At 39.9% G+C, this 13,529-nt stretch overlaps 1 protein-coding gene across 1 annotated transcript in view; it reads left to right on the top strand.

The window, feature by feature from the left end:
• Positions 1-13,524, top strand: part of LOC133615118 (large ribosomal subunit protein uL14) — a 16,093-nt gene extending 2,569 nt beyond the window's left edge. The window contains exons 2-5 of the mRNA XM_061973475.1: positions 4,699-4,782; positions 5,759-5,887; positions 10,411-10,524; positions 13,404-13,524. Coding sequence (XP_061829459.1) covers positions 4,699-4,782; positions 5,759-5,887; positions 10,411-10,524; positions 13,404-13,486 — 410 coding nt within the window. The 3' untranslated portion in view covers positions 13,487-13,524. The remainder of the gene's footprint in view (positions 1-4,698; positions 4,783-5,758; positions 5,888-10,410; positions 10,525-13,403) is intronic.
• The last annotated feature ends 5 nt before the right edge of the window (positions 13,525-13,529 follow it).

The following is a 13,529-nucleotide window of genomic DNA, read 5'->3' as shown; positions in this document are numbered from 1 at the left end:
TTCTCTACTGCTCGCTAGTGTTACCATATCTGAGTTATTGTGCAGAAATATGGGGAAATAACTACAAATGTGCGCTACATTCGCTAACCGTGTTACAAAAAAGATCAGTTAGAATAATACATACCGTAATGTTGGATATAGAGAACACACAAACCCTTTATTTATTAAGTCAGAAATATTAAATTTTGGTGATTTGGTAAAATTGCAAACAGCTAAAATGATGTACAAAGCAAACTATAACCTGCTACCAAAGAATGTACAACAATTCTTCTCAACTAAAGAGGAGAAATATAACCTTAGAGGAAAAAATAATTTAAAACATTTATATGCACGTACAACACTTAAAACTTTTAGCATATCAGTGTGTGGAATTAAATGATGGAATGGATTAAGTAAAGAAGTTAAAAATTGTACTGATATGATCCAGTTTAAGAGGTTGTTCAAAATAATAGTGCTTACAGAGTACAAAAAAGAAGAATTATGAGAAATACTTTCAACCTTATTGAAAATAAGATATTCTTCATCTCAGTATGTTAATAATGACTGTATTAATTAATTACATATTACAAAACTGTTGTATACTAATTCATAGATGTTATTTTATTATATAAAAAGGTCAGTAAATGATTCGATATATTTGTAAACGCTTGAAGTGGGAAAGGGGTAGGATTAAATAAGCTTTGCTTCTTCCTACTCCTTTTCGGGCATGATGTAAAATGAAATGATATGAAATTGTGTGATGTATTATGATGTAAGTGTGTTCATGTTCGAAAGAAAGAAAGAATCAGAGCAAAGCATTTTTGGTTGAAAAAAAGAGAAGTAAAATACAGCACTATGTCATCAGTTTCTGATTTATTAAATTGTATAACAGTGCAAAATATTGCTTATTTATTTATTTAATTTGTAGTAGTCTTTCTTGAACTATTTTGAAAAAAAGATATAAAAATAACTAAAAACTTGTTGAAAAATAAACAAGTGATTCAATTATAAATAAAGATAGTAAGTAAGCATCAACTTAAAGTGCCCTCTTTGGGGTTTGTAATATAGATCCATCTGGATTCATGAACTTAATTCTATACATTTCTTCACAAAAAAAGAAATCTTTAACATCAATATTTATGGAACATGTCCACAAAAAATCTAGCTGTCAACACTGAATATTGCATTGTTGCATTGTAATGAATGGAATAGTCTACTGGATTTGATTACATTCATATTTTGTTGAAGTATTATTCAATAAATATATTTATAAATCATTTTTGAATTGTTACTATTTTTAGAATATTTAAAAAAAAAATCTCACGTACCCCTTGGCATACCTTCAAGTACCCCCAGGGGTACACGTACCCCCATTTGAGAACCACTGCTCTAGAGCTGCAACTAGGTATTATTTTGATAGTCCATTAGTCAACAATTACCTTCACCATTAGTCCACAATTTAGATAATGAAGCGTACACATTTAATAGCTCTAATTTTGCCATCGACTTTTAGATGCAGCTTAAGTTCTTTTAGTCACATGCTTACACACATTAAAGATGACTCATTCATTCATAATTATTTATACTAGAACTGTAAAAAAGGAAACTACGGATAAAATGTTTAAACATTCAATTTCGCGTCAAAACATCACTTCTGTGTTTTTTAAAATAAAATATTGTAGCGCATAAGGAAGGGAGTTGAAGGAGTGTCAAAAGATGGAGCTACCTCTCTTCATGACATTCAGCAGTATTTATACATCTGTGGCTTCTCAGCACAAAACACACCGGAAATGTGTCGTGAAAACCCGTCTGACTGGAACTCTTAACAGCAACTAAAGTCCTGTGTGAATGTTGGAAAGCCACTACACTAAAAATGAAAACAATCAAATCCAAACAAAGAATGTTGAACACTTGCCTCAGCCTTGTGCTCGCTGTTCCTCTTCCCTAAATGCTGCATTGAATTGCTCGTTAAAAGCTCACTAGTTAGCATCATCTCGCTAGCTTCCTTGTCGCCTGTGTTCTCTCTGAGCCTCAACGTTGATGGCTGCTAGTCATGTCTGGAGAATTACTTCCCAATCAGTTGTAGTTCGACAGCATTCATTAGTAGCTGTTTTTGACGTGACGGGTGTAAACATAGGGCACAACATAGGTATATTACCAGTGGGGGCGTGGCTTTCGGATAGAGTTGCAAAATGGGATATTTTTAGTTTTTTGCATGTATGTTGAATTTTACATTGCATTTTCAATGATGGTAATTAGTCAATTATCCATTTAAAAAAAACTAAAAATGTTTTAGCCAGCGAGATGGTACGTTTTTGACATGACGAATGTAAACATAGGGCACAACATGGGTATATTACTAAAGGGGGTGTGGCTTTAGGATAGTTGGCACATGTAAATGTCAGAGACAGCCAAAAGAGGTTAGTAGATGAGAATACCGTATTTTCCGCACTATAAGGCGCACCGGATTATTAGCCGCACCTTCTATGAATTACATATTTCATAATTTTGTCCACCAATAAGCCGCCCCGGACTATAAGCCGCGCCTACGCTGCGCTAAAGTGAATGTCAAAAAAACGCTGCGCTAAAGTGAATGTCAAAAAAACAGTCAGATAGTTCAGTCAAACTTTAATAATATATTGAAAACCAGCGTTCTAACAACTCTGTCCCAAAATGTACAAATGTGCAATCACAAACATAGTAAAATTCAAAATGGTGTAGAGCAATAGCAACATACCGGTAATGTTGCTCGAACGTTAATGTCACAACACACAACACACAAAATAAACATAGCGCTCACTTTCTGAAGTTATTCTTCATTCGTACCGGTAAATCCTTCGAATTCTTCGTCTTCGGTGTCCGAATTGAAAAGTTGTGCAAGCGTGGCTTCCAAAATGGCCGGCTCCGTCTCTTCGAAATCATCGGATTCAGTGTCGCTGTTGTTGTGCAGCAGTTCTGTGAATCCTGCCTTCCGGAAAGCTCGGACCACAGTTGTGACAGAAATATCTGCCCAGGCATTTACAATCCACTGGCAGATGTTGGCGTATGTCGTCCGGCGTTGTCTGCCCGTCTTAGTGAAGGTGTGTTCGCCTTCGGTCATCCATTTTTCCCACGCAGTTCGCAGTCGTGATTTGAATGCCCTGTTGACACCAATATCCAGCGGTTGGAGTTCTTTGGTTAATCCACCCGGAATGACGGCGAGTGTTGTATTTGTGTGCTTCACTTGTTTTTTGACACCATCTGTGATGTGGGCGCGCATAGAGTCGTATATCAACATGGACGGAGCAGCGTGAAAAAAGCCACCCGGCCGCTTCGCGTAAACTTCCCTTAACCACTCGCTCATCTTTTCTTCATCCATCCATCCCTTCGAGTTAGCTTTTATGATGACGCCGGCTGGAAAGGTCTCTTTTGGCAAGGTCTTCCTTTTGAATATGACCATGGGAGGAAGTTTCTGGCCATTAGCATGGCAAGCTAGAACCACAGTGAAGGACGACTTTTCATTCCCAGTGGTGCGAATATTCACCGTACGTGCTCCCGTTGTATCAACAGTGCGGTTCACAGGAATATCAAAAGTCAGTGGAACCTCGTCCATGTTGATAATGTTCTCTGGCCGGATCTTTTTTTCCGCTATCTTCTTTTTACAATATGCACGGAAAGTAGCCAGCTTTTCTTTAAAGTCGTTAGGCAGTTGCTGTGAAACAGTGGTCCGTGTGCGGATGGAGAGATTGCGTCTTTTCATAAACCGAAAACACCAAGAAGCACCACCTTTAAAATCATCCAGGTGAAGTTCGCTTGCTAGCGTTGTTGCCTTCATTCGAATAGTGATGGTGCTGACACTTCTGCTTGCTGCTCTCTGCTCAACAACCCACTGTTCGAGTTCGTCCTCCAACTGTTGCCATCGTGCTTTGTTCCCTCGGAAGCTCTGTTTTGTCTTCTTTACCTGGCGCAGGTCATCTTCTTGCTTCCTCCACCTACGCACCATTGATTCATTTATGTTATATTCTCTTGCTGCTGCTCTATTTCCGTGTTCTTCGGCATGACTTATTGCCTTAATTTTAAATTCTGCGTTATAAGCGTGTCGTTTAGTAGGAGCCATTTTGTAGTCTGGTCTTTACAGATGTAGACAAACAAAGGAAATGAAACGAAATATCCGCGCGCTTCTTTTTCTTCCGGGGGCGGGCGGTAGCGCTTCCTGTTCTATGGGGGCGGGTGCTTACCTTGGCGGTTGCTTGCGTAGAAGAAGAAGCACTTCCTGTTCTACCGGGAAAAAAGATGGCGGCTGTTTACCGAAGTTGCGAGATCGAAACTTTATGAAAATTAATCGTAATAAAGCGCACCGGGTTATAAGGCGCACTGTCATCTTTTGAGAAAAATTGTGGTTTTTAGGTGCGCCTTATAGTGCGGAAAATACGGTACATCTAAAGGTGAAATGGTATAGAAATGCACCCAATTGCAGGATATGTAGTCTTGATTTTCAACATTTTCTTTCAGGGCCTGATGGCCACTTTAAAACTTGCTGTAACACCTACAACCACAAAGCTGCTACATTTTGTTAATAAAATAAATAACAATCGTTGAACGTAATACATGCAATTACATAGCGAAAGAATAGAGCATCTAGTGGTATAAACTTGGTTCAAAATACACCTGTGTTGAGGTTTTCCACAAGAGTGAGTGATCCTGGAGGTTGGACACGCTAAACGTTGCTTCTTTTACCAGGACGTGGTGGCTCCTCCGGGGCCAAGTTCCGCATCTCGTTGGGTCTTCCAGTAGGAGCAGTTATTAACTGTGCAGACAACACAGGTATGTTATGCTTCATCACATTCTTACCAACCTTTTAGATAAGACATATTGTTTGATACAATAGTGGTACAAGCAATTAGTCATTTTATGACATGTCATGTAAAGCATTCACCTCTTCCAGCAGACCAAGGACTTCATAATCCTGGTTAGTTTATGATTGGCGTCTCATTAGATCCAACATGTCTAATGAGCAGAGATACCCAAGAGGAAGCTGGTCAATAAGGCTGAGTAGCAGCAAACAATATCATTGAAAAAGTGTATCGTCCTAATTCTGCCATCTTGCACAACCAGTGTAGTGCCAATGTTTATGCAGACAATACGTGTGGTCAACTTTGTCCTCACCTGTCAGTCACTCAAAGATATCCTCATGCAACATAAACAATTGATTTGTGACGTAGAAGTCCGAAGGTGATAACATCATTTCATGAAACTACTGTAGTTTCTAGTACATTTAATGTCATATTTTTCATTCAATGGTTTTTAAAAGCATGTTACATTTCAAAACTGGTGTTTTGGTGGCGCCCAGCACAAATGAAACATTTAAATTGACTAACATGGGCTGAGATAGAAGTGTTAGGAGTTGCAAGCTCAGTCCTGGAACTAATTGAAGTGGAAAGTTGAGACTGTCAAACATTCCTTTCAGCAGGCAGGATGTCACCCCTTCTAAAAAGCACTTGCTTTGTCTGCTTAGTGACAATGTGAGTTGTCCATGAAGGGAACAGCAACTCCATGACTGTGGGTGAGATGGCAGGTCCACCTTGTGACTGACCAATCTCAATCAGTGATGAGACATGATGGATTACTAAGATCCAAATAGCATGAGTCACTATGACCACTTCATGTAGACGTCTAAGTGTGCAGCTGAAATAGAAGTTGGTTACCTATTGAGTGCTCTGATGGTATTTGGGAAGCATGGATACTATTCATTCAAGCAATACGACTGTTACATGGCTAATTGTAGTTACCTTTCTTCAAGGTGCCAAGAACTTGTACATCATCTCTGTGAAGGGCATCAAAGGTCGCCTTAACCGCCTGCCTGCAGCAGGAGTGGGTGACATGGTGATGGCAACAGTCAAGAAGGGCAAGCCAGAGCTTAGAAAGAAGGGTGAGTGAAGAATGATGCAGTTGTCACTTCAATTGACTTGTTAGATAGTTGGAGTGGTCCACACTCGCAATTATTATTATTAACAAGGTTTCACTATTACAATATTCATACTGTTATGTCTAATTGCACATGGGAGGGTGTATCATGCCTGCTTTATCAGTGCAGTATCATGCCTGCTTTATCAGTGCAGTATCATGCCTGCTTTATCAGTGCAGTATCATGCCTGCTTTATCAGTGCAGTATCATGCCTACTTTATCAGTGCAGTATCATGCCTGCTTTATCAGTGCAGTATCATGCCTGCTTTATCAGTGCAGTATCATGCCTGCTTTATCAGTGCAGTATCATGCCTGCTTTATCAGTGCAGTATCATGCCTGCTTTATCAGTGCAGTATCATGCCTGCTTTATCAGTGCAGTATCATGCCTGCTTTATCAGTGCAGTATCATGCCTGCTTTATCAGTGCAGTATCATGCCTGCTTTATCAGTGCAGTATCATGCCTGCTTTATCAGTGCAGTATCATGCCTGCTTTATCAGTGCAGTATCATGCCTGCTTTATCAGTGCAGTATCATGCCTGCTTTATCAGTGCAGTATCATGCCTGCTTTATCAGTGCAGTATCATGCCTGCTTTATCAGTGCAGTATCATGCCTGCTTTATCAGTGCAGTATCATGCCTGCTTTATCAGTGCAGTATCATGCCTGCTTTATCAGTGCAGTATCATGCCTGCTTTATCAGTGCAGTATCATGCCTGCTTTATCAGTGCAGTATCATGCCTGCTTTATCAGTGCAGTAACATGCCTGCTTTATCAGTGCAGTATCATGCCTGCTTTATCAGTGCAGTATCATGCCTGCTTTATCGGTGCAGTATCATGCCTGCTTTATCGGTGCAGTATCATGCCTGCTTTATCAGTGCAGTATCATGCCTGCTTTATCGGTGCAGTATCATGCCTGCTTTATAGAATAGAATAGAAAGTACTTGATCCCTGGGGAAAATTCAGCACCACAATTTGCTCACAATAGACAGTAGTAATAATAATAAATAATATAAATATATTCATATACTCTACATTTATCAGTACAGTATCATGCCTGCTTTATCGGTACAGTATCATGCTTCAAAAAGCTGTGCACTGCAAAATGTGTGAAAGATTGATTGTTTTTTTAATTTCAGATACATTTTAAATCTTTTCTGTTACAGACTAAATAGTTTAAATAGTTCTTGTAAGTTGACCTGTTCTTTTGTTTTCCTTCATGTTAATAAGGATACCATTTATGCAGATGTTTACTTACAATTGTATAGAGGAGTGATACTGATTCTAGTTGTGTGGGGTTCTACTTCCTAGGAGGAGCATTCATTAAAGTAGTGACCTGGCCAAATATTTATAAAAGGGTTGTCAAACTCATGTTAGCTCATAGGAGATCATCTATTCCCACATGGGTCAAACTGCTAAAATCATGTCATTAAAACTTGAACTTCAGATTGTTTTACTTTGGACAAAAAGCACATTCTGAAATAGTACACATTACAAATAATCCTCTTGGCAAAATACTTGAAGTTGTGAAGAATAAATTGATGCAGTTGTTCAGTGTTCACTCTTAACAACAAAGTGTTGTTCTGACCGTATTTTTCGGACTGTAAGTCGCATTTTTTTTCATAGTTTGGCCGGGGGTGCGACTTATACTCAGGAGCGACTTATGTGTGAAATGATTAACACAATAGTGTAAAATATCTAATATAATTGATCTCATTCACGTAAGAGACTAGACGTATAAGATTTCATGGGATTTAGCGATTAGGAGTGACAGATTGTTTGGTAAACGTATAGCATGTTCTATATGTTATAGTTATTTGAATGACTCTTACCATAATATGTTACGTTAACATACCAGTTGGTTATTTATGCCTCATATAACGTACACTTATTCAGCCTGTTGTTCACTATTCTTCATTTATTTTAAATTGCCTTTCAAATGTCTATTCTTGCTGTTGGCTTTTATCAAATACATTTCCCCAAAAAATGCGACTTATACTCCAGTGCGACTTATGTTTTTTTCCTTCTTTATTATGCATTTTCGGCCGGTGCGACTTATACTCCGAAAAATACGGTAAACACACCTTTCAAAATGTTCTGCCCTGATTGCACACATCCTGATCAAAATGTCATGGTGATGGAGATGGGTGCTTTATGCTAGTACACATTATATTCTTCTTACTGTTGAAAAGTGATGTTTTTAAAGTCAAGTTGTGTGGGTGCCCAGCACAGATTTGAATGAGCTGTGCTGATTTGAGATGCAAGTGTTTAGGGGTAGCAAGCTGTTAAATGAAGGTGCAGCTGTCAGACAGGCAGGATGTCACCCCTTCTAAAAAGTTGGTGTTATTACCTGCGCAGGTAACACAGTAATGTCACCCCTTCTAAAAAGCACTTGCTTTGTCTGCTTAGTGACAAAGTGAGTTGTCCATGAAGGGAACAGCAACTCCATGACTGTGGGTGAGATGGCAGGTCCACCTTGTGACTGACCAATCTCAATCAGTGATGAGACAAGATGGATTATGTCTTCTTTCCACCTTCATTTGCCCCACTAGACAGCTGATTTGAGTAAGCTTGCCTTTATTTGCTTGACTGGCTCGCTTTTTATACCAGTGAAGAATTTCAAAATGGGAAGTGTTAGGCTCATTGTCGTCTGTTCTAATTGCACCACTTGACCTCCTTTCTGAGATGGACTGAGTCCTCTAGAGCTGCAACTAACTATTATTTTGATAGTCCATTAGTCAACAATTACCTTCACCATTAGTCCACAAATCAGATAATGAAGCGTACACATTTAATGGCTCTAATTTTGCCATCGACTTCTAGATGCAGCTTAAGTTATTTTAGTCACATGCTTACAAACAACAAAGATGACTCATTCATTCATAAATATTTATACTAGAACTGTAAAAAAGGAAATTACCGTATTTTCCGCACCATAAGCCGCCCTGGGTTATAAGCCGCGCCTTCAATGAACGGCATATTTCAAAACTTTGTCCACCTATAAGCCGCCCCGTGTTATAAGCCGCATCTAACTGCGCTAAAGGAATGTCAAAAAAACAGTCAGATAGGTCAGTCAAACTTTAATAATATATTAAAAACCAGCGTGATGTGGGCGCGCACGGAGTCGTATATCAACATGGACGGAGCTGCGTGAAAAAAGCCACCCGGCCTCTTCGCGTAAACTTACCTTAACCACTCGCTCATCTTTTCTTCATCCATCCCTTCGAGTTAGCTTTTATGATGACGCCGGCTGGAAAGGTCTCTTTTGGCAAGGTCTTCCTTTTGAATATCACCATGGGTGGAAGTTTCTGGCCATTAGCATGGCAAGCTAGAACCACAGTGAAGGATGACTTCTCATTCCCTGTGGTGCGAATATTCACCGTACGTGCTCCCGTTGTATCCACAGTGCGGTTCACAGGAATATCAAAAGTCAGTGGAACCTCGTCCATGTTGATAATGTTCTCTGGCCGGATCTTTTTTTCAGCTATCTTGTTTTTACAATATGCACGGAAAGTAGCCAGCTTTTCTTGAAAGTCTTTAGGCAGTTGCTGTGAAATAGTAGTCCGTGTGCGGATGGAGAGATTGCGTCTTGGAAACCTGTCGCTTAGTAGGAGCCATTTTGTGGTCTTTATAGATGTAAACACACAAAGGAAATGAAACGTAATATCCGCGCCCTTCTTCTTCTTCTACGCGGGCGGGTGGTTGCTTACAGTAGAAGAAGAAGCGCTTCCTCTTCTATGGGGGCGGGTGCTTACCTTGGCGGTTGCTTGCGTAGAAGAAGAAGCACTTCCTCTTCTACGGGGAAAAAAGATGGCGGCTGTTTACCGTAGTTGCGAGACCGAAACTTTATGAAAATGAATCTTAATATTAATCCATATGTAAAGCGCACCGGGTTATAAGCCGGACTGTCAGCTTTTGAGTAAATTTGTGGTTTTTAGGTGCGGCTAATAGTGCGGAAAATACGGTACTGATAAAATGTTTAAACATTCAATATCGCGTCAAAACATCACTTCTGTGTTTTTAAAAAATAAAATCTTGTACCTATAAGGGAATCAAAGGAGTGTCAAAAATGGAGCTACTTCTCTTCATGACAGTCAGCAGTATTTATTTATACATCTGTGGCTTCTCAGCACTAATGTGTCCTGAAAGTGTTCACAGCAACACAAGTCCTGTGTGTGAATGATGGAAACCCACTACACTAAAAATGAAAAAAAAAAAGTCTGTAAAGAAGGTGACACAGAATAGATGACCTCATCACCTGCATTGCTATTTGCATCTTGTGAGGGTTTTCTTCATCTTTTGAATGGCCAAAACAGGTCTTGTTGTCCCTTGGAAGGATTGTGAACCAGAGACAACATTCCAACAAGTGCAGTTCCCCTTTAAAGGCTGCCAGTGGATCTCATTGTAGAACCTTCTAGTCAGTCATTAGAGCTGTCCACATGTGCACCAGGAGGCCAGTATAGAACATACTAAGAAGGTGCTTGTCCACAGTACATCCTGCAGTGGTCATACGCCAGCGCAAGTCTTACCGGCGAAAGGATGGAGTCTTTCTCTACTTTGAGGACAACGCAGGGGTCATTGTCAACAATAAAGGAGAAATGAAAGGTGGGTTTGCTTTTTTTATTGAACCATGCTATCAGAGTAACTATTATAAACATGACCACCACCCATACTTGCCAACCTTGAGACCTCTGAATTGAGGAGGTGGGTGGGGTTCTACTAACTGTACTGTACTTGCTGCTTACTTCAAAATAACACTTACCTTTCACTATTTGAGTAGCTTTTGTTCTGCCATTTGAGTACTGGTGAGTTATCTCTGAACCTGGGAACATATCCTTCACGCATTGGTTGAAGACATCTGCAAATGAGAACAGAATGTTGCTTGCAAGGTGGCCCAGCTCATGAGTGACTATATCCATTATGGCTTATAGATCAACCTATGGATAACTTTATGGCTTATAGATGAACCTATGGATAACTTTATGGTTTATAGATAAACCTATGGATAACTTTATGGTTTATAGATAAACCTATGGATAACTTTATGGCTTATAGATAACCCTATGGATAACTTTATGGCTTATAAACCTATGGATGACTTTATGGCTTATAGATAACCCTATGGATAACTTTATGGCTTATAGATAAACCTATGGATAACTTTATGGCTTATAGATAAACCTATGGATAACTTTATGGCTTATAGATAAACCTATGGATAACTTTATGGCTTATAGATAACCCTATGGATAACTTTATGGCTTATAGATAGACCTATGGATAACTTTATGGCTTATAGATAGACCTATGGATAACTTTATGGCTTATAGATAGACCTATGGATAACGGAGACATATATAATAGTCTCCTTTTCAGGTGAGAGGACGCTAAAGGCAGTGCCTTTAAGGCACGCCCCCAATATTGTTGTCTTGCTGGATATCGGGAGATTTTCGGGAGAATGGTTGTCCCAGGAGATTTTCGGGAGAGGCACTGAAATTCAGGAGGGTTGGCAAGTATGTTACCACCTCACATGATGTGGTAGTCATGTGTATCTAACATCTTTGTTAGATATTTACAGGTAAAAGCCAGTAAATTAGAATATTTTGAAAAACTTGATTTATTTCAGTAATTGCATTCAAAAGGTGTAACTTGTACATTATATTTATTCATTGCACACAGACTGATGCATTCAAATGTTTATTTCATTTAATTTTGATGATTTGAAGTGGCAACAAATGAAAATCCAAAATTCCGTGTGTCACAAAATTAGAATATTACTTAAGGCTAATACAAAAAAGGGATTTTTAGAAATGTTGGTCAACTGAAAAGTATGAAAATGAAAAATATGAGCATGTACAATACTCAATACTTGGTTGGAGCTCCTTTTGCCTCAATTACTGCGTTAATGCGGCGTGGCATGGAGTCGATGAGTTTCTGGCACTGCTCAGGTGTTATGAGAGCCCAGGTTGCGCTGATAGTGGCCTTCAACTCTTCTGCGTTTTTGGGTCTGGCATTCTGCATCTTCCTTTTCACAATACCCCACAGATTTTCTATGGGGCTAAGGTCAGGGGAGTTGGCGGGCCAATTTAGAACAGAAATACCATGGTCCGTAAACCAGGCACGGGTAGATTTTGCGCTGTGTGCAGGCGCCAAGTCCTGTTGGAACTTGAAATCTCCATCTCCATAGAGCAGGTCAGCAGCAGGAAGCATGAAGTGCTCTAAAACTTGCTGGTAGACGGCTGCGTTGACCCTGGATCTCAGGAAACAGAGTGGACCGACACCAGCAGATGACATGGCACCCCAAACCATCACCCAACCATGCAAATTTTGCATTTCCTTTGGAAATCGAGGTCCCAGAGTCTGGAGGAAGACAGGAGAGGCACAGGATCCACGTTGCCTGAAGTCTAGTGTAAAGTTTCCACCATCAGTGATGGTTTGGGGTGCCATGTCATCTGCTGGTGTCGGTCCACTCTGTTTCCTGAGATCCAGGGTCAACGCAGCCGTCTACCAGCAAGTTTTAGAGCACTTCATGCTTCCTGCTGCTGACCTGCTCTATGGAGATGGAGATTTCAAGTTCCAACAGGACTTGGCGCCTGCACACAGCGCAAGATCTACCCGTGCCTGGTTTACGGACCATGGTATTTCTGTTCTAAATTGGCCCGCCAACTCCCCTGACCTTAGCCCCATAGAAAATCTGTGGGGTATTGTGAAAAGGAAGATGCAGAATGCCAGACCCAAAAACGCAGAAGAGTTGAAGGCCACTATCAGAGCAACCTGGGCTCTCATAACACCTGAGCAGTGCCAGAAACTCATCGACTCCATGCCACGCCGCATTAACGCAGTAATTGAAGCAAAAGGAGCTCCAACCAAGTATTGAGTATTGTACATGCTCATATTTTTCATTTTCATACTTTTCAGTTGGCCAACATTTCTAAAAATCCCTTTTTTGTATTAGCCTTAAGTAATATTCTAATTTTGTGACACACGGAATTTTGGATTTTCATTTGTTGCCACTTCAAATCATCAAAATTAAATGAAATAAACATTTGAATGCATCAGTCTGTGTGCAATGAATAAATATAATGTACAAGTTACACCTTTTGAATGCAATTACTGAAATAAATCAAGTTTTTCCAAATATTCTAATTTACTGGCTTTTACCTGTATATGTATATGTGTGTGTGTGTGTGTGTGTGTGTGACCTCTTCTAAAAGCACTTGCTTTGTCTAAACCGTGACAGTGTGAGTTGTCCAGTAAGAGAATATTAAAGTCCTTCACTGTGGGTGAGATGGCAGTTACACTTCTTTCTGCTGCTCTCAATCAGTGATGGAACATGTTTGTATTTCACATTGTCTGTTCAAATGTCTTCTTTCATGTCCTATTGTGTGTGTGTGCCATAACACTGACTTACTGTATTAATGTCCTATTGTGTGTGTGTGTGTCATATTACTGACTTACTGTATTAATGCTTTGTGCATCGTCAGGTTCTGCCATCACTGGCCCGGTGGCGAAGGAGTGTGCTGATCTCTGGCCCAGGATCGCCTCCAACGCTGGCAGCATCGCCTAGCTTGACATTTATTTCAAATAAAAACAAGTTTGTTGCCATCTGT

This window comes from Nerophis lumbriciformis, linkage group LG22 (genome assembly GCF_033978685.3).
Source record: "Nerophis lumbriciformis linkage group LG22, RoL_Nlum_v2.1, whole genome shotgun sequence".
NCBI lineage: Eukaryota > Metazoa > Chordata > Actinopteri > Syngnathiformes > Syngnathidae > Nerophis > Nerophis lumbriciformis.
This window is presented reverse-complemented; position numbering and strand designations above follow the sequence as displayed.